The sequence below is a fragment of the Drosophila santomea genome, chromosome X (assembly GCF_016746245.2).
Source record: "Drosophila santomea strain STO CAGO 1482 chromosome X, Prin_Dsan_1.1, whole genome shotgun sequence".
Classification (NCBI taxonomy): domain Eukaryota; kingdom Metazoa; phylum Arthropoda; class Insecta; order Diptera; family Drosophilidae; genus Drosophila; species Drosophila santomea.
Genome location: NC_053021.2, coordinates 1,591,904 through 1,615,569, shown reverse-complemented (window position 1 = coordinate 1,615,569; position 23,666 = coordinate 1,591,904). Strand labels below are relative to the sequence as shown.

The following is a 23,666-nucleotide window of genomic DNA, read 5'->3' as shown; positions in this document are numbered from 1 at the left end:
GGTTACTTGAACAGCAGAAAGTACTCGTCCCACACAAATCTCCATGAAATATCTTAATTTCGCATGTACGTGCATCGACGTAAATGGCATTTTATGTGAAAATCACATTTGCATATGCTAATGCGAAAACCGATCACCAACGACTAAACATATTCCCATATTTCCCTGTTCCATAGAAGAGCACATTTACCCTGCCAACCAACAAACAAAAAAAGAAAGGAGAACATATTTATGATCAACACCAAAGGTAGGACCAACTTGTTGCTTTAAACAGTCGCTAGTGGGCTTTAACCAACTTCGTTGCGGTTGTCTAGTATTTAATATAATTAGGCACTGAAAATTCTATTATGCTATTATTGTATCGAAACAAAAATACTCGTGTGGCTTGCCGAGTGCAACATCGCCGTTCTAGCTGACTTTGTGTCCAATAATTCGATTTAGTCACTTTTTACCGAGAGAACAACCCCGATCAATAGAGGGACCTGGGCCAGCCTTTAATGGCACTTTGAGTGCATTAGATCCAAAGTGGCTGGTTGCAAACTTTATTATTGTATCCGAGTACCAATACACCCATGCACCCATCTACCCCATCAAATGGAATATATGCAGATGCGGATACAAATGGGGTATTACATTCATTTTCACGAATCAGCTAGGTACATTGGTGTGAAGCACCATAACCTGCGTTTTTTGTTCTACTTATTCGCTCACTTCAAAAGCCATCAAAACTAAACACCCCACTATTCGCACCATAAACACAACAGACGACACCACGACACCAGTTGATGTGAGTCAATTGTGAGTCACTGCCGAATAAGCGTATGAATACCTTGTGCTGTCTAGCATTAAAGCAGTAAACCAACCTGCATATCCTTGGGACTTGGATATACTAGTACTCGTACCTTGCGAATGCTCGAATGTTTGAATGTTCGAATGCTGGCAAGGTACTGCAACATTTGTCCTCATCCAGCTTAGCTTCCATTACCATAGCAAGTCCTATTAGGTCGCACTTGCATTCCCCCTGCAGAGTTGAACTCAGAACTGGAATGAAGATGTCGCCGCTTTGCAAAATTGGTTATTACCACGTTCTGACACGGATCTGACGCCAGACACAGATACGTATGTATGACCGTCAGATCCGAGCACCACATACGCCCAGGCCACATACCTTTTTCCAACTTGCTGGTAGGCGATATCCAAGAAAACAAGCCACTCTCGCCAGCTGGCGGGCAAATGTGTTTATGTGCCTTTTGCGCCACAGAACTGTCATCAGGAAAACGACAAGGCAAATACCCCGAAAGCAAATGTCTTGTTCTGGTCGTTCGGCCAGTGAACCAACTTCGTTCCTGGCGTTGCAAAGCCTGGGCAATTTGGGGTGCTCAGTGCTTAGCTTAGCTCCCTTTTTAATGCTGGCTGTGCTGTGCCAGTCTGGCTTGGGATCTGGATTAATTGGGACTGGTGTTCGGCATATTTAAAGGACGCAGTAAGACGAGTAAAAACTTGATTCTTTAATCACATTGCTCTATTTGCATTTTGGTTCATAACAGTCCGCGCAGGCAGGAAATCACCATTAGCAGGTGTGCCAAACTAATCCAATAGCACAAGTTCCTCGAAAGTTTCTGGCCACCCGTGGGGATTTCCAAAGGAACAACAACGGGCACTTGCAGACCATCTCTAGAGATCATCACTGCGCAGTTCCCGGAGCCTGCAGTGCATTCACATTCATGATTCAAATACTGGCCGGAGGAGCACGGCTTCCTTGGCCCCAAGAAATTACCCTCTGAGTGCACTTTCCACAGCCGTTGAGCTGACGTATTCACTCGTCGCTGCTGATGCAACCGATGATCAAAAGACCGTCTTCGGTGCATTACATTTGGGGCAAGCCTGGCACTTTGATGGCAACTTAAACCACTTTGTCCTATGCGACAGCTAGTTGGTGCCAGCAGATGGGTCGTGGTCGTACTGGGAAATGGAAAACTCATTGCAGTACTTCGTCCCGATACAATGACGCGTTTAAATGAATCCATTGAGGAAGCAGTGTGAATGGTTCGCATTAGTTCGTTCATCGAGGGGTTGGAGAGATAGACGCTATCTGTGCCCGCTGGTAATTGAACGTTATCATGAGCCAAATATGTGTTGCTGTTGCCTCTTTCGTGACTGTCTGCATTGGCCATGGCCATAATAAGCGCTGGCTCACTGTCGGCGTCACCATCCTTGCGCCTGGGTGTTCTTTTCTTGGCGCCTTTTACAAACGCACGACAGCCTCTAACAAATTTGTGATATGTCTTTTGAAAAGGTTATTTATGATTATTTTGGACTTACAGTTGCATCCACATTGTATTGTATTTCCCAGGGAAACGCTCTTATGAGAGAAATTTAGTGAGTGTGTTCAGTGTTTTGGCCCGTGGCAATTGAGAAACTTTTGTCCCCTTTGACTTTTATCTCTTGGCTAACTAAGGCTCTCTGGGCTGACTAGCTCTGAGGCATATTCTTAGGTACAGTTTCCAAGCCCAAAGATTCGTATAAACCCCTTTTAATTTTCCACTTAATTCAGCTTGAACCCAACTTCCAAACTGAGCCCCTGTCCCTATTTGTTTTCAGTGCAATTTGTGTAGCCGTAGCCTTCTGTTGCTGCTTTTTGGCCCCGAGGATGGCGGCATGAAGCGAACTGTCTGCATTTTATAAGCAATACGGCACACAGGCATGACTGCCACTGACTGCCACGCTGTCGGATTAAGTGCCACCGCCGCCTCCCTGCCACTGAGCACATTTCCGTTAAAAGTAAATTACATTTTATTTGCTTTTAAGTGAATTATTTACTTTCTTGCTTGTCGCTGCTTTACAACCGGCAACCAACCAGGCAGCACCTGCACATACTTCCAGCACATTCCCAGATTTCCCAAATGGTCTTAGCATAAACTGCGATATCCGAACAGTTGGGAGATATCATCAAAGTAATCATACAATTTTCTCTATTTTCCAGCAGGAAATCCATTTATGCGGCAGTTGCCGCCGATAGTGTGAAATAACAAAATGCTCCTTGTAACTTAAGAGAGAGACCAACTGCAAAGCATCCTCACTGAAGTCGGGTTTCGTTAGCAGCGGGCTGTTTTAAAAAATTCAACAAGTTCGTTGTCGACGAAACCTGCATGCTGTGTGGAAAATCAACGCTCAAGGCCGCCCTCGGATCTACGCTTGTACAACCCAATTGTTTTCGGTTCACTTTGAAGGGATTATGAAATTGAAGACTTACCGGGCAAGTTAGCTGCATCACTTCGATTCAAGTTGCCTTGAATCCTCGGAATACATTTCAGCTCGGCTCCAAGGGATTCTTACGTGCAACCAAGAGCGCCATCTGAAAATGGAAAATGAAATGGGGCGTTCTGTGAATAATTTGTTGATAACATTAGAGCCTGATATGCTAGGTAACTAAACTAAAAATGTATAAATTATGCTTATAAATACAAACCAGCTTAAAGTGTTAAAGTGGCCAATATATAAAACAAAAAATCGTTGCAGATTAAACACATTTTATTTCTTTTTGCTTTCAACAGGTAAGTCAAAGTATAAGTAAACATAATAGTACAAAATATTCTATCGATATTGGCAATACACTACAATGGCATGTAAAAATACTTACATTTACTGAAAAAGAAGTGTGGGGACTGCAGCAGAGACCAACAGCTGCCAGATTTTTCCCCCAAGTCCGCTACGTATGCTACCTACCTATATCGAAATTTATTCCAATGCCTTACAAGCGACGACCTATGGCAACCATACGATTGTAATCCCAACAATCGGAATCTACTCACCTGACTTTATTCCCCATTAATCCCTTGGTACGTAGCTAATAAATTCTTAGGTTCGCGATTTGTAAATTAATAGTCGCATCCTGTTTTGTTCTCTATATATTATTGATAATTTATTAAATTTCATTTACATTAGTTGGAGACCGAACGATTGTGTAAATATTCATAGGCTTATAGGGTTTAAGTTTCGTCTTCAATGACGTGGGGATCATTTTATTGGCTGACAGTCGATTATAAAACAAAAAGGCCATCGTAAAATCTATTTTAAAAGTTTGAATTATTGATACATTCCTTCTTTTTGTTGCCGACTTAAATGTTTAAGGTAGCTGTTAACAATGCTTTTGCTCGCTTTTAATCTATTTGAAGCGTCTGGCTATTTGCACTAAATTTTGATCAAGTTTTGAACAAAGATTTACGTATAATTGTGTATTTATATGTATTAAGCTACGCATATGATTTCCTGGTACATACGGATTTCTTTCTTTAAAAACTAAACGAGCAATTTTGGATGCCTGCATTTGATTTTGACGTTCTTGCAAGTATTCAATTCAGTGTTTAAAAGAATATTTCTTAAGCTGCAAATAGAATTTGTAATTTTCCGACTAGACTGTTACTATTTTGAAATTTTATTGATTCGCGTTATCCAAGCGAATTTCTTGAAACATGGACAAGCGAAGTTCCAGTGTAGGAAGTGTAAACCTAGTTTTTATTTAAGTTTGTTCTGTGTATTTAGATATTAAGTGTTTATTATTTGCTTAAATCTTTTGGATATATGCACTAATCTTTTTCAAGAACAAAGTTTTACGTATAAGAGTGTATTTCTATATTTTAAGTTATGCATATATTGATTTCCTGGTACAAACGGGCTTGTTTATAAACTAAAGAAAATCCAGCTATATTTGGATGTCTGCATTGCTAATTTCCTAAACCCACTAATCCATCAAAATTGCAAGTTTCGGTGGAATCAAAAAAGTATTTGATGTTAACAAAAATTTGTTTTTGGCTCGAAAATAGAAATCCATTCCGCATGATTATACTGTTTATTTCTTTGGTAGTTTGATATTCATTTCGTGAACTTTGTGAAATATGCGTAAGCAATGCCTCATGGATATGGGTAAGCCCAAAAGTAAAGTTTGTGGTCTCTTTATAACCTTTTTAGCCAGAAAGTCAATAATAAATAAATGGTTGAATGATTAAATGTTTTTTGATTTCAGGAGTACTTGATCTGCAATATTAATTTAGAATGTTGTGTCTCAGCTAATTTATTGGTTACAGTCCTTCAACTTCGAAAACTTTAAAAGATAGTTGCCCCCGAACGGATTGTAAAGCATATGCTTTAATAATATGCTAACCAAGTCTGTCGTCAGTGGCCCTAACTTTTCATACAATTGCAAATGGTATTATAATCTGTCTTGGATTGCTGCCTTTAGCTCGTAAATATGCGGCTGCGATTGCAGTACCGCTGGATTAGTGTCTTCATGCTATATGCTATATGGTATATGGTATACGGTTTTGGTCTAGAACATCATAGTAGTAGGGGCTCGACGCGGCTTCTTATCACTGGTTTAGCGGGATATAATAAAACCCGGCATGTTCTCTATAAGCATCTAAGTGTGTTTGCAGGACTGCTTTTTGTTTGGAAGATGTATAAATACTTTCCAAGTGTTTTGCAATTTGAGCAACCTTTTGTTTTGTATACTTATTCATGTAATTCAAACTTTCAAGTACAATATCCATTTCAAACTGTAATATTTACTTTTTTTCTTTTTCTATTTCTATTTATTCCCAAGCAGGTTTCAAATATATTATGAAATAATGTGTATGCGAACCGATAGGCAAACCAACTTAGTAGGTGAATAGTTAAAGCCATTCCATAACAAGAGTAGAGTACTCGACTAGCACACTATTGTATATATCTGATTTTTATCCCAACTAAGTATAATTTAGTATAATTAAAAAAACTCTCATAGTTATATTTGTGTGTTCTTAGATAGGTATTTTAATACGTGTTGAACGTTTATTAGCTGGTTCTTGAATATACCGACGACTAGCCTACGTGTTATAGAGTTAAATGTATCTTTTACGCTTTTTTTGCAATAGAAATTAGTTGACTCAAGTTTAAATATGTATGCTGCATCGAGAGCCTATTGTTTTGTTTAGCAATTAAAAATGATATTTGAGGAGTCCCAATGTTAACCCACCTTTCCATACGTATTAATCTACTTTGTAAAATTTCTTATTTGAAAATCTAATGTAGACAAGCATGGTGCATGCCATTTAAAAATTTTTGTTTTCCTATATAGTCATTGATTATTATCTGCTGCTGCTTATCATAGAATATTTAAGAATGGATAAAATGCAGCTATGCTGGAAGTACTAGTAAAATTTAGTATCACAGTATTTTATATAAGATCAACTTTGGTTTATCCATCATACGCGGTATCTTTGCAAATATTACTTAAGTCAATTATATCGTCATGTTATTATTTAATGAAGTAATGAAAAAAAAAACTCGGAAGTTTTTTATGCCCATATATTTTTAGCATGCGCAAGAAAAACAAGAGAGAACGCTATAGTCGAGTTCCCCGACTATCTGATACCCGTTACTCAGCTAGTGGAAGGGAGAAGGAGAGTCTTAAACACAATTTTTGGCGGTTTGTAGGCGTTATAGTGGGCGTGGCAGAAAGTTTTTTGACAAATCAGTAGAAATTTACAAGACCAATATAAAAATGAAAAAATATCAAAACATTTTTCAAAAGTGTGGGCGTAGCAGCTTTGGGCGGTTTGAGGGCGTTAGAGTGGGCGTGGCAAAAAGTTTTTTGGCAAATCGATAGAAATTTACAAGACTAATACAAAAATGAAAAAATTTCAAAACATTTTTCAAAAGTGTGGGCGTGGCAGTTTTGGGCGGTTTGTGAGCGTTAGAGTGGGCGTGGCAACATGAATCGACAAACTTGCGCTGCTTCTATGTCTCTGGAGTCTGTATGCTTAATCTCAACTTTCTAGCTTTTGTAGTTCCTGAGATCTCGACGTTCATACGGACGGACAGACGGACAGACGGACAGACGGACAGACGGACAGACGGACGGACAGACGGACATGGCCAGATCGACTCGGCTATTGATCCTGATCAAAAATATATATACTTTATATGGTCGGAAACGCTTCCTTCTGCCTGTTACATACTTTTCAACGAATCTAGTATACCCTTTTACTCTACGAGTAACGGGTATAAAAAATAGTTTACTTGTATCAGTTTGATCTCAAAGGAAATCTATAATTTAATTTTGGTTTATACCACTATTGAAAATTAAAAATAATGTCCTCTCCACTTAGATTTAATTTCACATTTAAAAAGCCCTGATGGTTTTTATATTTTATTTGTATTCAGAATATCAGCAAATTTCTCATAAGGTAAGCTGGTAAAACTAAAATGCCTACTACGTGCCGATATAAAAAAGGTAAAAATAAATCTTTTGTTATATTTAAAACATAATCGGCACAATTAAGGTACTCGATAGTGAAGAATACAAGTCGGATTGTAGAAAAAAAAAAAATCAAAACTCCGAAGTAGATTCGTAAATAATAAACTGTAACGGACGAAATAGGCGGTTGTTTTTTTTTAGATCTAAATAAAAATTTATGGCTTTAAATGAAAAATTATATCTAAACAAATCGGTACACACTTTCGAGTTCATAAGTATTTTCGTGATTAAGACGATTCGGACAAACTGCAACGAAATAAGCTGTGCTGCTCTAATGTCTTGCAGTCTTTTTCATTTTCATGTTCTATGCAACTTCGACGTAATATTTACTTCACATATCTGAATGGTTAGAGACTATGACTTTTTTTGGAATACCACATTTGACTAGATTATTCATCATAGCATTATCAAGTACACATTAAAGGAGGAACCAAATCGCCTTGTTTTTAATTGGAATACGTCAAATGTTGGAAGAGTTAATATTGATTTGACCATTTACAATTGCCATTTCAAATTGAACGAACAACCAGAAGATAGCCAACCGGAAGAACTCAGGCGGAAGTTAGTTTAATAGAAAATATTATGATGTACAAGTAACCACAACTAATATAGTATGTCTTTCTACATTATATAAAATGGCGATACAAGCTTCATGATAAGACTTAGGTAGTTTAAATGCCTTTATCATGCTACAAAGTTGGTAACTAATATATTCTTATCTGCATTCGCTTGCATGTGATTTGTATCAACTAATATTCAAAGAAATCTACATAATTTATTTGATAAAATGTTGTTATATATAAAGTTTTTCAACCAAGAACACAGTTTTATTCATTGAAAATCGATTAAAGCTTAGGTTTATATCTGATCTGAAGAAAAGTACGTGAAATTAACGCAGATTCACCTAAAATGTTCTTATGCTTATATTAAGCGTGACTTTATTATAATTATTATGTCGTTGCAAATAACATTACTTAACAAAATACATTGCTTAATCGATAAGAGAACGAATTCTAGATTTCTGTTTGGATTATTGTTATTTATTGAGTTTACTTGTTGGTTTTATATATATATATATATCTTTCAACTGTTTCGTAACATTATTTATTACCATATTTTTCTAAAATACGGAAAACGAAAGACACAACTCACTTGAAAGTTTCGACAGTGTAGTTGCGACGACGTCGCAATAGATTCATTAAAATAACAAAACAAGTCACAAAAATAGATGAGAAAGAAATTGCTTTAGCCAATTTGAAAAAGAATTGATTCAAAAAAAAACGCCATAATACTCCTTTACTCAGTTCCAGCATAAAAACTACATTCTATTCTATAAATATTCTAGAGCTGTTCTTTATATTTCGAGCATAAGCATCTTTGTGCTTGCTGTTGCAATGGGTACGCAAGGTTGGCAGGTTCTCAATCATATGAAGTAGTATATCATAGCGATGTTTTTGCACCCAATTGAATTTGCATTCTATGTAAGAATTTGTCATAAAATCTATGTCGTCTAACTCTATTAATTGCTTGCCGTTACTGTTGTCTTTTTTTAAATTATATAATAGTGCTGAGTGCAGTCATTCGGCAAGACCGAACTCATCTTGTTCAATGGGTTTCTTCAGCCAGCTGCCAAGGTCTTCTCGCTTGAATGCAGAAAACAATTCTAGCTTTGCGATCTACAAGAAACGATGTCAAACAATTTGATGCATTTCCTATTAAAAAATATTGAGCACAACACTCACCTGATAGTCCTTAACGTTAGCTTTGGTTTGCCCATAGTCTGTAGTTACTTTGCGGACTAAAATACCGGGTAAGTTAGCCATTAAAAATCCATACTTAACAAAAAACGCCTGCTTGGTGATGCGAGACACCTGGCCGCCAATGGTTCGGCCAGTTAGCGAGTTCACCACCTCCAACTCGGTGTCCCCAATGGTCCAATTGATCCCGAAGTTGGGAGCCTTGGCCTGATTTCGGGGCTCTGCCGAGGTGACTAGTGCTAGGCGCGGCTTGTTCAGATGGTACGGCGGGGGCAGGCCTTGAATGGACTTCTCGATTCGGCCGCACACTGCGCGGTACATGTGCTCCGGGTGCAGCAGGCTGCCCAGCACAATCGAATGCAGGTACACTGGTTCAATTATGGAAGACAATAAGGAGCCTTGTATACCCACGATGTTCCAACGAGCAATTTTATCCGAGCACGACATTGTCAGCAGGCGTTGGCCCTACAACACAAAAGTCAGAAATGTTGTATATGATGGTTGGGCAACAATTTAATAGAATCCACCCAATCTAGTTACCTGCAATACGCCATCCCACGTTTGTATTCCATCACTGCTTTTCACTGGAATTGTCCCCTCACCGGACTCGATTTTGGTGCGCAGCTGGCCACGAGCTTTTCTGTTGATTGATGATTATTTCATGTATGATTCGTTGTCGGCATTATAAAATATGAATATGAAAAATATAATTATTAGCTTGTTCAAAATCTACGTCAAAACATGCCAAGTAATACTGGAAACAAAACATGGTATGAATTACTTTATTATGTGGTAGGGAGTGGCAAGTCTTATCATTATAATAAATTTCCATCAAATATACTTCAAAGGTAATTCCTCAGACCTGCACCTATAGAATCTAATTCAAATGGTCCAGGATTTGTATGCTTAACCTATTTTGACCTGCCATTCAAAACGATTTTGGAAAACAAGAAGGGAATCTTCGGAGCGCCGAAGTTTGCAGACAGACATATCCATATAGATAGCGGAGGAGATGTCTACTTTTCGGCGTGTTAAAACTTTTGCAAGGGCATACAAATACATATTCAGCAAAGTTTGGAGAAAGCACAAGTTTTGTATGTCCTTGCCTTCTTTAAGCGGATCTTAAAGACCTTACACTTGACTGAGTCATTACAGACGTACAGACAACATATGGCGAATACATTTTTTAACCATACTCAAGACAAAGAGTAAAAGCTTTAAAATACCTGATTTTTTGTATGCATTCATGCATATGTTCAAATTAATAGTTCTGATATCTAATATACACAATTTCGTTTAATATATGCCACAAGTGAACATAAAAAAAGCGCCTTAACAAGTTGTTACTTCTTTTGGATTATGCTTAAATCCCAAAATGTGACAAAAACATCGCTATTTCAATAAATGTAAATTGTGGCACTTGTGGCGCAATTGTACATATTAAGATATATTTCTTTTTATGCAAATACATATTTTTTGCGATCTCAATGTGTTTTCCGCATAGAAATGTCGTTTCTTATTGCGTACAAATATAATTCATTATAATTCTACTTGAATAATACAATTTAAATGTGTAAATAAGTAGAGAAAGTATTCTTTATATAAAATTATCGAGTATTAATAGAATGTATTTTGTACCAACCTATTTGGATGTTTATCAACACCAGTGTCGTTTTCGTGAGGACTAAATATCCGTGCATCCCCACAAGGTGCTGTATTTATATACAAATGGAAATGTACCCCGGATTTTAGTTTATAAGGGTATTGCCCATCAGTATTCCTCACGAAAATCGACTGATATGCTGTGGCTAAATTTAGGAGAAAATTGAATAAGAGTAATCAAATATAAATTAAAGTAAAACGAAGTAGTTTTATGTTTAAATCTCATTCTTTTCACCAATACGCAGAGGTATACATGAAAAGAAGTCCAACAAAACAATGCGAAACATGTTTTAGTATGCAAGTGAAGCTGGGAAAGCAAAAAGCCAATCGCAAAATACTACGCAACTAATACCTATTTTGTTTTGATTTCTTATAATGCCCACTCTTATTTCCAAGTCAAAAGAACTATCATTACATGTGTTTCCGATAGGTGAGTTTTGACTTAAGAAAACTAAAGCACGTAACCACAACTTTTGGTTCTTTATAAATGAGTCTGGGAAGTTCACTGGGCCCAAATCATGCCACAGGTATTGAAATGAAAAGAAACTTTCTTACTTTAGGAGTTTTCCCTTCGGTACTAAATAATTGGATTGCATTTTATATACTGAATGTAATAAAATAGTTCAACTCAAATGTTAGTAACTAAATAAACAAGGAAAATTCCGTTTAAAATAAAATAAATGCGATACTCTTAATGATTGTGCTTAGATTTTATAAATAATGTTTACAAATTGTTTATTTTGAAGATGGTTTGCCCTTAAAATGTAATTTTGTATAAACACCTTCTACGACGATCTAACAGGGAAAACATAAGTTAGCTTAAAGTGCTTGTTTAATGTGTAAAAAAAAAAAAGAATAAAAAACTTTGTGCGTATATGGTAAATGAGCACAAAAAAGGAACTAGCTCTTACGTACAGCTAATTCTTCCTGACAAACCGTACATTTTAAATATTAACATTTAACAACTAAATTATGCATTACGCTTAGATGTAACTTCTATTGTAATATTAGTATACGTAAACTGAACTTAGCATATGCATCAAACAACTATACCCTGATTGCACTGAAGGTCCAGCTGTGCATATAAGTATTTGAGAAGACAACGCCTGGAGACTATTTCAGCATGGGAATCGTTTAGGACAGCTCCGTTCACACTCATATGCTCACCGCTGACACACTTTGTGCCCGTCGAAACTGAAATAACCTGATGAAGGATGGGTTTGGCATTACAATTGGGTTCGCAATGCTTGGCTAACTACGGACTTACTTTGGCTTCACAAAAATTCATGTTTTCAGTCATTACAATGCCAGCTAATACCTTTCGACGCGAGTATGCCTCCTGACCCTTAATCACTTCCATGAACTTTTCCAAAACCAGCCGACCAATGGTATCCGCGTGTATCTGAGGCAACTCCATCGATGACGATTTGTCGTCGATTGGAAGGGGCACGTTCTTTTGTGGCACCACCATCGGACTGTAGGAAATATTGCATAACGAAGCCAGTGCCGCTTTAGCTGCCGCATTCTTCGCCGTCTTTTTGGAAGGACCTTGGATAAAAAGGAGTTACACATTAGCATATGCGGCTTTAGTGCTTACGAGGTAATTAAACTACATACCTGTTCCGTCGAACTTCTTTTCGTTGATTGTGACAGTCATTTTGAAGCGACAATTGTTCTGAGCGCCGTCAATATTAATGCATTCAAAATTAACGTCATTGAATAATTCGTAGAGGAGCATGACAGGACCCTTATCTGGAACCTTCTTCTGACCGTCAACAGTAATTGCACTTTTGCTGACATCTAGCAATATAAAACAAAATTAGCAGGGGATAGTTGACTGCTCGTCATCCTGAAGCTATGTCTTAGTTTTCTAAACTTATTTCAGACGCAATAGTGTTCTCCAGCCATATCGGGCAAAAGCAAGGGAAAGCATAAACAAGAAACACAAATAACTTATGAAAACGTAAAGATCAAACACTAGAACTGAACTTAAGTGAGCATAGGGCACAAAAGCGCAAAATTGTTTGCTCTATTAAACATTGTGCGCATTTTAGGAGTTGAGGAAGTAATGCTGAACAAGGCACATTAATAAAGGCATTAATAAAGGTCGCTTACAGCTCAATTACACTGAGGCCTTTAAGTAGCCGAATGTTTGGCTATTTACTGAAATTAGGTTCAGCATTAAGCATTGGCTTTGGACGATAAAAACTTCAGTTCAAATGAGCAGGGTGCGTTTTCATACAAATAATACAAACGATACCGAAATCAACATTGCGAACCTTATGGCACTATAAACATACATAATTGCCATATCATTGATAACAATTGACTTTGTGCTCTGCTCTAAGGACTGCGCACTCCTTGTAGACATGGCCTTCTTTATGATATTCGGCAAAACTTTGATATTAGATGAATGGGGACATCTTTGACTGTAGGCATGAATTTGTGTGAAAATACGTTCATAATACACATAGTACACATTATTTACTTTAAGTTAAAGTGCATAGGGCCACAAAACACATAAGGTTCCAGAATAAATTATATTAAATAATAAATTAAAATATTCAACAAAAAAGGAAAAAATACACTAATACTTGCTCTGACTCATGCAAAACATTTGAAGACGCAACGTGGGTTGTTCAAGCGAGGTAAGGTTGGAGGTAATGATCTCGACCAATTTTTGATTGGACAAATTTTCAATACCATTTTCAAGATGTTCATCGCTGGTAAAGTCCAAGTTGCCCGCCGGCTTCAGAGGCGACAAAACTGCTCCATCCTTGAACTGTATAAAGCTGCGCAGTGCAGTTGCTGCTGCTTCGATGCGTGCAACTTTTTTACTGCGGCCCTGGCCCAAGTATTTCTGTCCATCGACCTGTAAATTAAATTCGAGAATTTAGGATCGCCTTTCTTCTTCGACAATAATATAAATATCTTACCTCCACGGATATCGTAAATAGAGGTGCGTGTACCGGACCAGTCTGTGACTCCAATTTGTAAATCAGTCCATGTCTTAGCTCATTCAGCATTGCCACCGTGTTCTTCGGCTGCGGAATGCGCTCCTTGCAGATTTTCTTTTTTGGAGCTGCTGTAACGAAATTGCGCGGATCAGTGGACTTCATTCGCATTTGAACTAGCAATGGAATGTGCCCGGCCCAATGGGCACATCCTAGTGCTACGAGAAGGACTTACCAGCGTATTTTGGCATCTCATAGCGCCTTTTTTGTGGCGACTTTCGGTTATAGCCATTCATGTTGATATCAGATGGTGCACTCACCGGCTATGGATACGTATGCATTAATAGTGAAATCAAGAGTATTTAGGCATTTACTTTTTAACACTGTACAGTACAACGAAAAGCATTCAAACTTCATTTCAAGGACCCGTTTTGTGTGTAGGCATGTAGTAATTCGCGTTTTCTAGAGGACTTGCTTTTTATGTCATTAATGCAAGTACCATTCACAGGCAAAGGGTTCGTTTTTTTTTCTGGTTTACATATTACCATATATTGCCGAATTATTCACTTCTAGAAAGCACCAACATGACTTAAAGACCAATCATGGTACATACATACACACAACGCATTGGTTGTTTAATATTACGCACAACAACATCGATACCATATAGACAGTTATAGCAAGACGTTTGTAATACAATAGCACAACAATATGTTTAGTTAGAACAATATTCTCACACATTTTGCTCGGTTAATACGTATGTTGGTGTATTTTTGTGGGCTTACGGCTAAAAGGCATACAAATATACTACACATTGTATCTTTACTACAGTGCGAGTAGGCCAGCTCTGTTCAAACTGGAACAGTTTGGTTGGACTAAATCAACTTACATTGTAAGGCAATGATGGGAACGTAAAGCGCCGCCTAACAAATAATCGAGACCTTTTGCCAGCATAACTAGAAGCGGCATAAAACTGTTGACGTTGGTAACAAAATGAGGATCTAGCCACTCGCATTGCATGGTGGCATGATTTGTAGCACGCACGCCCTGGTTTATAGGACACTGGATACATTATAGGTCCACCTTTCACTGCTATTTTCAATGCAATAAAACTGAGCAGCCAGCAACGATATGACATTCAAGACCGTCTACAACCCAGCGACTGATAAATTTCGAGTTTCCCGGCTAAGCACTGACATTTATCTGACAACGACAAAAGACAACTGCGGCTAATTTTGTAGAAGGAACTGCAATTATGAAAAAAAATTTTAAAAATGTACATACATGTGTAAAAACACATGTTTGTAAGTGTGCAGATAATTTGCGCGACTAGCAGCGATTTTGAGGAGCTCGATATTTATATACCCTTTTAAAGGGAAGGCACATGTGGCAGTCCGTTTCACTGCAAGGCATCCGCATTCGGGGACACTTCAAAGAGCTGTGTTGGAAAGGAATCCAAATACTGGGGAATTCGTTTGATTTGCTCGTTTACCTTTACCCGAACTGCATTTAAAAAAATACCTAATATGTAGTGGTTGGCAAATTTATAAGTCGAGAATTGAATTAATTTTGAAAGGGGGCCTCCTGTTCTAATCGAAGGACATCAACCTTGCTTTGGTGGCATGTGTCACTTGTTTTGAAATTCAACAAAAAGCACGGTGCATGTCGAAAATTGAGATGCTTTGATGCTGATAAAACTTTCGCAGACGGACAGAAAGCAGATTTTGTCGAATTAATGAAGTCAAAATGTCAGAAAGGCATTACCAACCCCACGGCATGAACGAAATTACATTAAAATTTGGATGCCGGTGGAGCGGTTATTGCTGCAGCAGCTGCAGCACAAACTCAGAGATGCATGAGTTGCATTGGCGTATCAAAATCTGCAGTAATCAACAGCAACATTTTAAAATAAATATATTGCGAAAATGTGTGCGTGTACATATACTAAGACTCCGGGACATACGATACACATTTGCAGAATCACTCAGTTCGAAGAAATTATATTTATGGTCAAAGTTTGGAGCAATTGGCACCCGCAGTCTCGTAGGTTATTTATGTGCGCAAAGGTGGCTAAAAGGACAGCTCCTACAACTGACAAATACAGAAAATACCTCTCTCTGAAAAATGTTTAAAAAATATCATTTCAATAACTAAAACTAACCACGGCGCAGGCGTCTGATCAACAAAGTTTTTCCTAACCAGAACTGAAAACTAAATGTGTAAAATAGCAGATATACTCGTACACTCGTAGTCTGCCCAAAGTAGGAAACAATAAACGCCAAATGCGAAATGCCCAAAGTTTGTTGCGAACAAAGCCCGAAATAAACAAGTGAAACAATGGGAAAGTGGTAAGGCTCGAGAAATATCCTCTTATGTTCTCGTTGTTCTGACCATTTCGAATTCATTGCAACATATTTATATAACACCGCACCTGTGTGTTGAGTGTCATTTGTCGGACAAGTGATGGCGAAAATTGTAAATGTCTAGTATAATAGGATCGGCCAGCTTCAAGTACTAATGAACATCAAGTACAACATCAAGCATAATTTCGATGTTAAATTATGATCAGTTCTTTTACTTTAAACAATCACGCTAAAAAGGAATAATAACAAATTCCTTTAAGATTTTGGATGGACTATAGTTATCCATGTGGTGTTGTGATTCATAACAAAAAAAGTGAAGAAACTTAGAAGGATCTGTAGGAAAGAGGTATAAAATTACCTACCATTGAATCATAATATACTTGCTATTTAAAAAGGTGTTACAAAACTGGAAAACTGGAAAACAGAACCAGGAAATGCAGCAGAATATAATGTACTTGTCCCAAAACTGCGACTCATGCCTTATATAGAAAAATATTCGCACATAACTACGTATAATTTCATGCTATATTGTGCAATAATACATTTACATCTTAGCATGGGATATTCAGCAAGATCAAAATGAACCATATCACTTTTTGACCAATATGCAGTCGTATTACCATGGAACAGAATAACCCAGTTGCCCACGATCTAAGTTTTATCACTTTTAAATAGTAGGCATATCCATGAGTATATTGTAGGTAATTTCCTTACTTTGTTACACTGCCTTAAAATGTCTGACTATAGTAGAGTTCTTAAGAATAAAGTCATAAAAGTCATAAAATCAACCGATTCAAACTAAATGTACAATATGCAAGTTTGCGTAAACTTAACATGCAAGCTGTGTTGGAGAATTCGTACGATTAACAAGAGTACATACACATAAACATCACATAAGCAAGTTATAAAAGAAATCTAATTTTTAATGACGATTTTCGTCTACTTACGTGCTGGGGAGAATTGTTATTTGCGCTGTTTAACATGACTCTGGAATCGAATTTCACGTACTTTATATATCTTGGTGAAATCTGTTGTGCTATTGTAATGGTGATTTATGATTTATGTTTTATGTTTTATGTTTATGATTTATAGGAGTATGATGATGAACTACCAATATTCAGAAAAGTAACATCAAACCGATATAAACTGAAGCAGAAGCTCTTGGTTAACAACATAAAATCATATCAATGCTAATAATTAGTCTATTAATCAAATCAAGGCTACGAATCTAGTCCCTTGAGCATATGAAAGTTTACCAGAATTTCTCCCCTCTTTCCAATTGGATTTTTTTTTTCATTTTTCGTGTCCCTGTAGAATACAGTTCCTAGGGCTTAGGCATACAATGTTGTATATACTAAGTATCTATCAGTTTACGGTATGCAAAAATCAAATTAGATCATGTACTCGAAACTCAGAACTCAAGGCAAATGGTTGGTGGTGGTCGGGATTGCAAGAAATAAAGACATCGCATACAATCTCGACTCTTGAAACTAGAAAACTGCTTATATGCATGATTATTGGCATGCGTACATTCCACATGCATGCAACATTAAACATACGTACTTGTATGCCTAAGTTACACGATTCTATTGATTTTCGTACACCCACGCTCTCGTGAATTGACCAATCGGGCCCATAGCCATCGCATCGCATCGGCTGGCTGGCCAAAAGTGCACTACACACAGTATACAGCTTATGAAGGCACCTTACTATCTGCTCTATGCACTAAACTCTGTGCCACATTAGGTAATTGCACATGGTCAGATGAAGGCATCGCAACGTTCCTCCTCTACAAGTCACGCAATCTGAATGAATATCATTGTGAATCTGAATCTGAATCCTAATCTGAATCAGTGAGCCACTTTTGCGACTCGCCGCAAGAATGGATGCGAACTTATTGGCCTATAAGCTTGTTGGCTTGTTTGTTTCGCCCAAGAAAGGGAAATGCAAATTGAACGGGGTAAGGGCGCGAGGGGCGAAGGGGCAGATGAACGCAATTCACTGCAATGCAGCAGTGAAGCCTTTCCCTTCTTCTTTTCTTTACGTTTCTCGCCTCTCCTTCCCATTCGCAAGACCTCTTTTCGCCGCTCCGCTCCGCTGTTCTCCTTCCTCCTTCGTTCTCTTCCGCTTTGATGTTGGTCGGAATCGGAATGTTACGTCGCATGTGCTTTTGCATGTGTGTCCCTGTGTTTGTGTTTTGGTTTTTTTTTTGTTTTTGCCATGTAGCTACGTAACACCCCTTATCCACTACCCACTATCCACTTTGCTCCACCTATTATGCCGTTTTACGGCACTTATCGGGGGGAATTGCTCCTATTTCGGGACACAATACCTATAAAATCTATTGACTTTCGTCGTTTGCCATTTTATTTGCATGAATGCGATACGCGATATACAACGGCACATACACACACACACACACAGCTGCAGATGTGTGCATGAGCGCGTATATGTACCGTTGGGTTCCGTTCTTTTCTGGCTACTGCATACCTTTTTGCTCTAATTATTGATTTTTACTTCGCTGTATCGGCAGAGTGTCATTTGTTTAACGGTTCTGCTTTCTTCGTTCGGCAGCCGTTTGTAGCCTCACTTCGCTGTTTCGTAGATCAGGATTGGATTTGTGTGGCTGCGACTGCAGTGGCGTGCAATTACATATTTCACTTGGCGGCACTCGGGAGAAAAAAAAGCACGCACACACACGCACGGGGACACGCACACGCACACACTGGCGAGCCCTTGTCACACATACACTGACATGGCCGGACAAACAAATCAATTCTTGTTTGTTTTATCCTCGGTGCGGTGCTGCCTCTTTTCTCTGGCCGCGAATTCGATTCGATTCGATTTGGTTCCCCGCTGCGGATAAAACAACAATCGCGATTCACTTGTTCAAACGTGCAAATTCACTTCATTACATTGCATTAGAAAAAATAACAATGACCCTTCTTCGCTTTTTTGTTGCTCGGAATCTAGGGATGCGCGCAGTTTATCACAATATCCAATATCGATACTTACATCGTAATGTTACTGCTTGCGGAATGTCTGCATATCGATATTTTGGATATCTGCTAACAGTTGCTGTTAACAAAATTGATGGAATTTTGCGCCGTATAAAAAGTAGTATATATTGTACAATTTGTTAAGCACCTTTATCTAATAAGCTGGTTTCCATCCAATTTGCCTTCTTTCTTATATATATTAACTTTCGTTACCCTTTACTACAACAATTTTTTTTGCCGCTGCATGGTGACAGCTTGGAAAACATCAGAAGAACTCTAGTAAACATCTGCCTGTTTTGGCAGTTACTTCTCAAACAAGTCACAATTTTATTAAAAATAAACTAAATTAACTTAATGCACTTAAACCTATAACCAAATTTGCGGCAATGATGTCATTTTTAACGATTATGCTGCAAAATATAGTTTGGGTGCTAAACTTAATATTTTCCATATATCAAAATGAATAGAAAAAATGATTAAAAAGCATTTAAAAGACTATAGTGCTTTAAAGTTTCCATTTTAAATTGGTTTTATTTAATTAAATGCTTTTTTTTTTTTGGTTACAAGTTTTTCGTAAGTTGACCCAGGGCAATTTTGTATGGAAACTAGAAGGCTTTGAAGACTAAAATTCATGTAACAATATAAAAATTTTTTGTCATATGAATGATTGATTTTAATCAGGTAACTTTTTCTCTTACTTTTTAGCATTTAGTTAGCACAACCAGCGAAACTTGTTAGTTAAATTGCTAATAGATTAAATATATTCTAACAGCGATATCGCCATCGCGATATTTATGCGTTTTTGCGTGTTTGTTGGCTAAGTCGCACCCTTTGGTATATTTTAGTGTGGCGGCCCTGGTCACACCGAATAGTAAGTGGCCCTTAGCGAGGACATCTACCCAACCTAGCAAGTACACGCACCGTAAAAGCTTCGCAGTGATACATATGCAGCGCTATCTGTTGTCTGTGCGGCGCACTTCGCAGCAGTGGCTTTCATTACTTTTTCTGTAGCCTAGCGCCATCTAGTATTTCACAGTAAAGGGATTTTATGATTTTGGTTTGGATGAGTTATGATTTATTGGCATGTCCTGCGGATTCGTAGCTATGACTAAACATTACAAAATCGCCACATTTTTAAGCAGTTAATCATCCAATGCAATTTAATTTTTATCGAATTCCTTGGGAGTTGCAGGGTGCGAGGTTCTGGATTATACAATACATATAAAAACCTTTATAACACAGCCACTCAGATACTGATGATGCTCGAAGTTCTACGAGTGGATAGCTTTAGATATTTAGATTAGATTTCCGGGAGCGGAGAAAGCGAAGATTCCGCCCAACAGAGATGTTCCATAGAGTTGAGTGGGCCAAGTTGGCCGAGTTACTTTGGTAGAGTGGCTACAACATCAAGATGCAAACCGAATCAGGGAAATTGCCAGTGCAAAGTGTCAGCGCCTCAAAGGAAACGCCAGATATTGGACTCCAGCACGACTTGCAATGAAGCTGGCAAGGATTGGGTGGTCCCTGCGCCTGTGGCCGACCAAGTGTGTTGCTCTTGCGGCAGGAGAGCATGGCAAACAAGGCTGAGCTGATGTCGATGGCAATTGCATCCCGACGCCCGACACCCGCCACCCAACACTTGCCACCCGACATCCAACATCCGAGACACTGAGAATTATATATGTGGAGTGGCAGAACAAAGCATTGTGGTCCCAATCTGCACATCCCGCCGAGCGCACAAGGTGCCTTTCCAGGATGGAGCGCTATTCAAAAATAGTTTCTATTTTGGCATTCTGCGCAGAATGTTGTCCTGGTCGCTGGGAAGTTGGGAAATAAGGGCCCTGCAGAAGTGGGCGGAGTGGGTGGAGTGGGTGCTCCACTCCTCCTAACTCCTAAGAAGCAGGCACACGGCGTAGGCGGCGGGGACAAGTTCGCAAAAATTGTGCGCATATTAAAATTCTTGCTGAAAGCTTTTGACATAAATTAAAACTTTTTTTAATGTACGTACGAGGCGCCCCCAGCTCCGCATCTCCGTGTCTCCCATCCTCGTGCTCCATCCGCCGTATTTTTATGAAAAGCCATCGCCAGGTGGATATCCTCATCTGCCTAGGAGGAGGTGGATAGACGAGGGCTAGGAGTGTGTGACCCATACGCGGATTTCTTTGTTTTCGCCTGCACTGTTTGTGCAAGGAGGAGGCAGCTTCTCCGCGGAGAACGTCCGCATTCCGCAGGCAGAACCTTCTGATTACTCGACTTTCGGGGCTCAGCGCAGAGAAGAAGTAACCAGTACACAGTACCCAGTACCCAGTACCCATTGCCCTTTGGCCCACGACACTGACACACGGAGGGCAGATTGGAAACTTTTTTAATTAATTTCCATGCCAAAAAGTAACTGGCAGCCAAGACATCGATGCGATGCGCGGCGCATTGAGCCAAACTTACGCATGCCATCGATGGGCTAGGATGTGCCAGGATATGCCAGGATATGCCAGGATGTGCTGGGATGGGCTACACCCATAGGTTCTATACATCACGGAGTTGATAGCGCGCTATTGATACCAGCCAGAGCGCATTAAAAATGTATTTCCCATCATTGGCGCCGCTTGGCAGTGGGCGTGGCTGCTGCGCTGCTGGCGCAAAGACAACATTTTTGGCGTCAAAATTATTTATGAGCTTACTGTGCGTAACGTGACTTGGCGCCCACTCCATGCACCGAAAGCAGTTGTGCACCACAAGAAAATTCGCCAAGTATCCAAGTATCCAAGTAGCTGAGATCTTAGCTTCTGCTGGCCAGTCGCCACATTTCTCTCAGTGCAGGCGGACTGAGCTGAGGTGTCGCTGTCAGTGCTAATGTCGCATTGGCTACGTGATTGTCGGCGCTGGCGACTGATTTTTGCGCCTGCGACAAAACTTTTTCAATAATGTATAAATCAAACTGTCATAAAGTCACAGTCGCAGATTGCGAAATCGCCGCGCTGCTCCCCCAGATTCTTGAAACTGCGACATGGACTGGGAAGGTCCTGGGGAGTCCTGCATAGTTCTGGTTCGCGCTTTCCGTTCCGCCGCGCTTCTTTCGCCCAGGAGAAGGATGACGAGGAGGAGGCGTCAGAAGTCAGAATTTAGGAGTCAGGAGTCGCTAGCTTTAGACACTTTCTTAGACAATTTAAGCTGCGATTGGGCGGCCTGATGTGCATTTAATGTAATGTGTGTCTGGCGGAGCTCCGTGCCTCGAACCGCCGACGACCACCCCCCAGATGTTACCTGTCTGCCCCAAAAAACGCCTCGGCTGCCCCAAAGCGTTTCTCACATTCATGGAAATATGTCACAAAATTTATTGCAAAATAATGTTGCCCTGTGTGTGTATGTGTGAGTGAGTGTGTGTGTGTGTACGTTCTTTCCAGGCTCCACTGTGTGCTCCTAATGCTCCTACCCACTGCTTCTGCTCCTGGCCACTTACGAGACTGAGGATGGCTGAGGATGGGATTGTCCTTCAATCTCCGCCTTATCCGCCTTATCCGCCCATCCGGGCAACCGCTTCATCCGAAAATATTAAAAATTCCTTCGCATCCATCCCCACACAAAGTGAGCCGCCCTTTTAGGCGTTCGAATTGAATCTTGTGCGTTTTGCGGGGTTTGTTTAATGTTTGCTTGAGTTTGCTTTGAGCGTGGCAAGCCGCACATCATTTGATTATTTCGCTTAGTTTTAATCTGCAAGAGAAGCACTTGCCTCATAAATTCCCTTCTACTCGTATACGTAACTAGATTGCATATAGCATGTGATTTGTATAAACGGAGTGCGATAAACGCGGTGGCAACAAATTTAAGTTGCGCTGCAATTAAATACTGCAAAGGGAAAGTAGGCAAATGTTTGTGTTTGTGCGTTCGACTCGTTTGAATGCGGAATATTTTTTTGCACAAATACGCTTGAAAAAGTGTAAATGTAGATTTAAATTTAAATTTAAATACTATAATAGCAACAGCAGCGGCAGCAAAGGAACGAGAGCAGCAAAACCCCTCAAAAGCGTGCCAACGTACGCAAACAGCCGATTGCGTGTGTGTTAACACACTGCCAGCAATGCGGTGGGTGTTGCTGCCCAAGTGGGCGAAAGTGGGCGGAACGATGGGCCAAAAGGCTTTGGCCGGCCAAGACTGACTCTCTGATTGATCTGCATGCGCGTGTTTAAACAAAAATTCGCAATGTAAATCGGCAAATATGCACGCACCACCAATCGCCAGTCGGTTCCATTTACAAAGTGCTTTTTTGGTCCAGAAGATCGCGGGAGGAGCAGGAGGCGGAGCAGGAGGATGGTGCCACTGGGAGCTGCGACCACAGGGATGCTATGACTGCAGTGGCTGCTATGGCGCACCTGTTCCACAATGTTTCAATCGCATTCGCAGTCGCAGGCAGTCGCGCTGAATGTTCAATCGAGCTGATAATTACGCGACCTTGTGAGGCGATGGTGATGGCGATGGTGATGGTGATGGTGATGTATGGGCAGCCAATGGTGCAACCAACCAGCCCGTCCTGTCCACCGATAATGTGAGGCACCGTCCGTCGGCTGAGCGGATGTGGCTGGCAAGCGGAGCCGCAGTCGACGCCTTCGAAGCGTTTTTCCATGATTTATTAACTAAATTAG

At 39.6% G+C, this 23,666-nt stretch overlaps 2 protein-coding genes across 13 annotated transcripts; both read right to left on the bottom strand.

The window, feature by feature from the left end:
• Nucleotides 1-1,487: 1,487 nt before the first annotated feature.
• On the bottom strand, nucleotides 1,488-2,452 carry LOC120456365. The gene is made up of 2 exons (XM_039643178.1): nucleotides 2,323-2,452; nucleotides 1,488-2,265 (listed from the first exon to the last, which is right to left on the bottom strand). The coding sequence occupies exons 1-2, from the start codon at nucleotides 2,334-2,336 to the stop codon at nucleotides 1,539-1,541; spliced, it is 741 nt and encodes a 246-aa protein (XP_039499112.1). The 5' UTR covers nucleotides 2,337-2,452; the 3' UTR covers nucleotides 1,488-1,538.
• A 6,225-nt stretch (nucleotides 2,453-8,677) lies between these two features.
• On the bottom strand, nucleotides 8,678-19,012 carry LOC120456364 (double-stranded RNA-specific editase Adar). 12 transcript variants are annotated; one of them, XM_039643169.2, is made up of 12 exons: nucleotides 18,521-19,012; nucleotides 16,978-17,066; nucleotides 13,903-13,990; nucleotides 13,650-13,798; nucleotides 13,312-13,585; nucleotides 12,331-12,513; nucleotides 11,981-12,261; nucleotides 11,767-11,917; nucleotides 10,694-10,859; nucleotides 9,592-9,691; nucleotides 9,037-9,516; nucleotides 8,678-8,970 (listed from the first exon to the last, which is right to left on the bottom strand). In XM_039643169.2, exons 2-12 carry the CDS (start codon nucleotides 17,011-17,013, stop codon nucleotides 8,872-8,874), a joined length of 2,007 nt encoding a protein of 668 aa, XP_039499103.1. In that variant the 5' UTR covers nucleotides 17,014-17,066; nucleotides 18,521-19,012; the 3' UTR covers nucleotides 8,678-8,871. The 12 variants fall into 12 exon arrangements, with proteins under 12 accessions (XP_039499103.1, XP_039499106.1, XP_039499102.1 ...); XM_039643172.2 differs by having other exon boundaries at nucleotides 13,650-13,795; XM_039643168.1 differs by having other exon boundaries at nucleotides 16,978-17,017.
• Between the last annotated feature and the right edge of the window lie 4,654 nt (nucleotides 19,013-23,666).

Excerpts from the sequence above, each read along its gene's own strand:
- LOC120456364 (XM_039643164.2), bottom strand. The coding sequence starts at position 14,805 with ATGTCATATCGTTGCTGGCTGCTCAGTTTTATTGCATTGAAAATAGCA. Across the intron at positions 13,991-14,556 it reads TCCCATCATTGCCTTACAAT|CCGGTGAGTGCACCATCTGA; the intron begins GTAAGTTGATTT and ends ACGTATCCATAG. Across the intron at positions 8,971-9,036 it reads CTAACGTTAAGGACTATCAG|ATCGCAAAGCTAGAATTGTT; the intron begins GTGAGTGTTGTG and ends CGTTTCTTGTAG.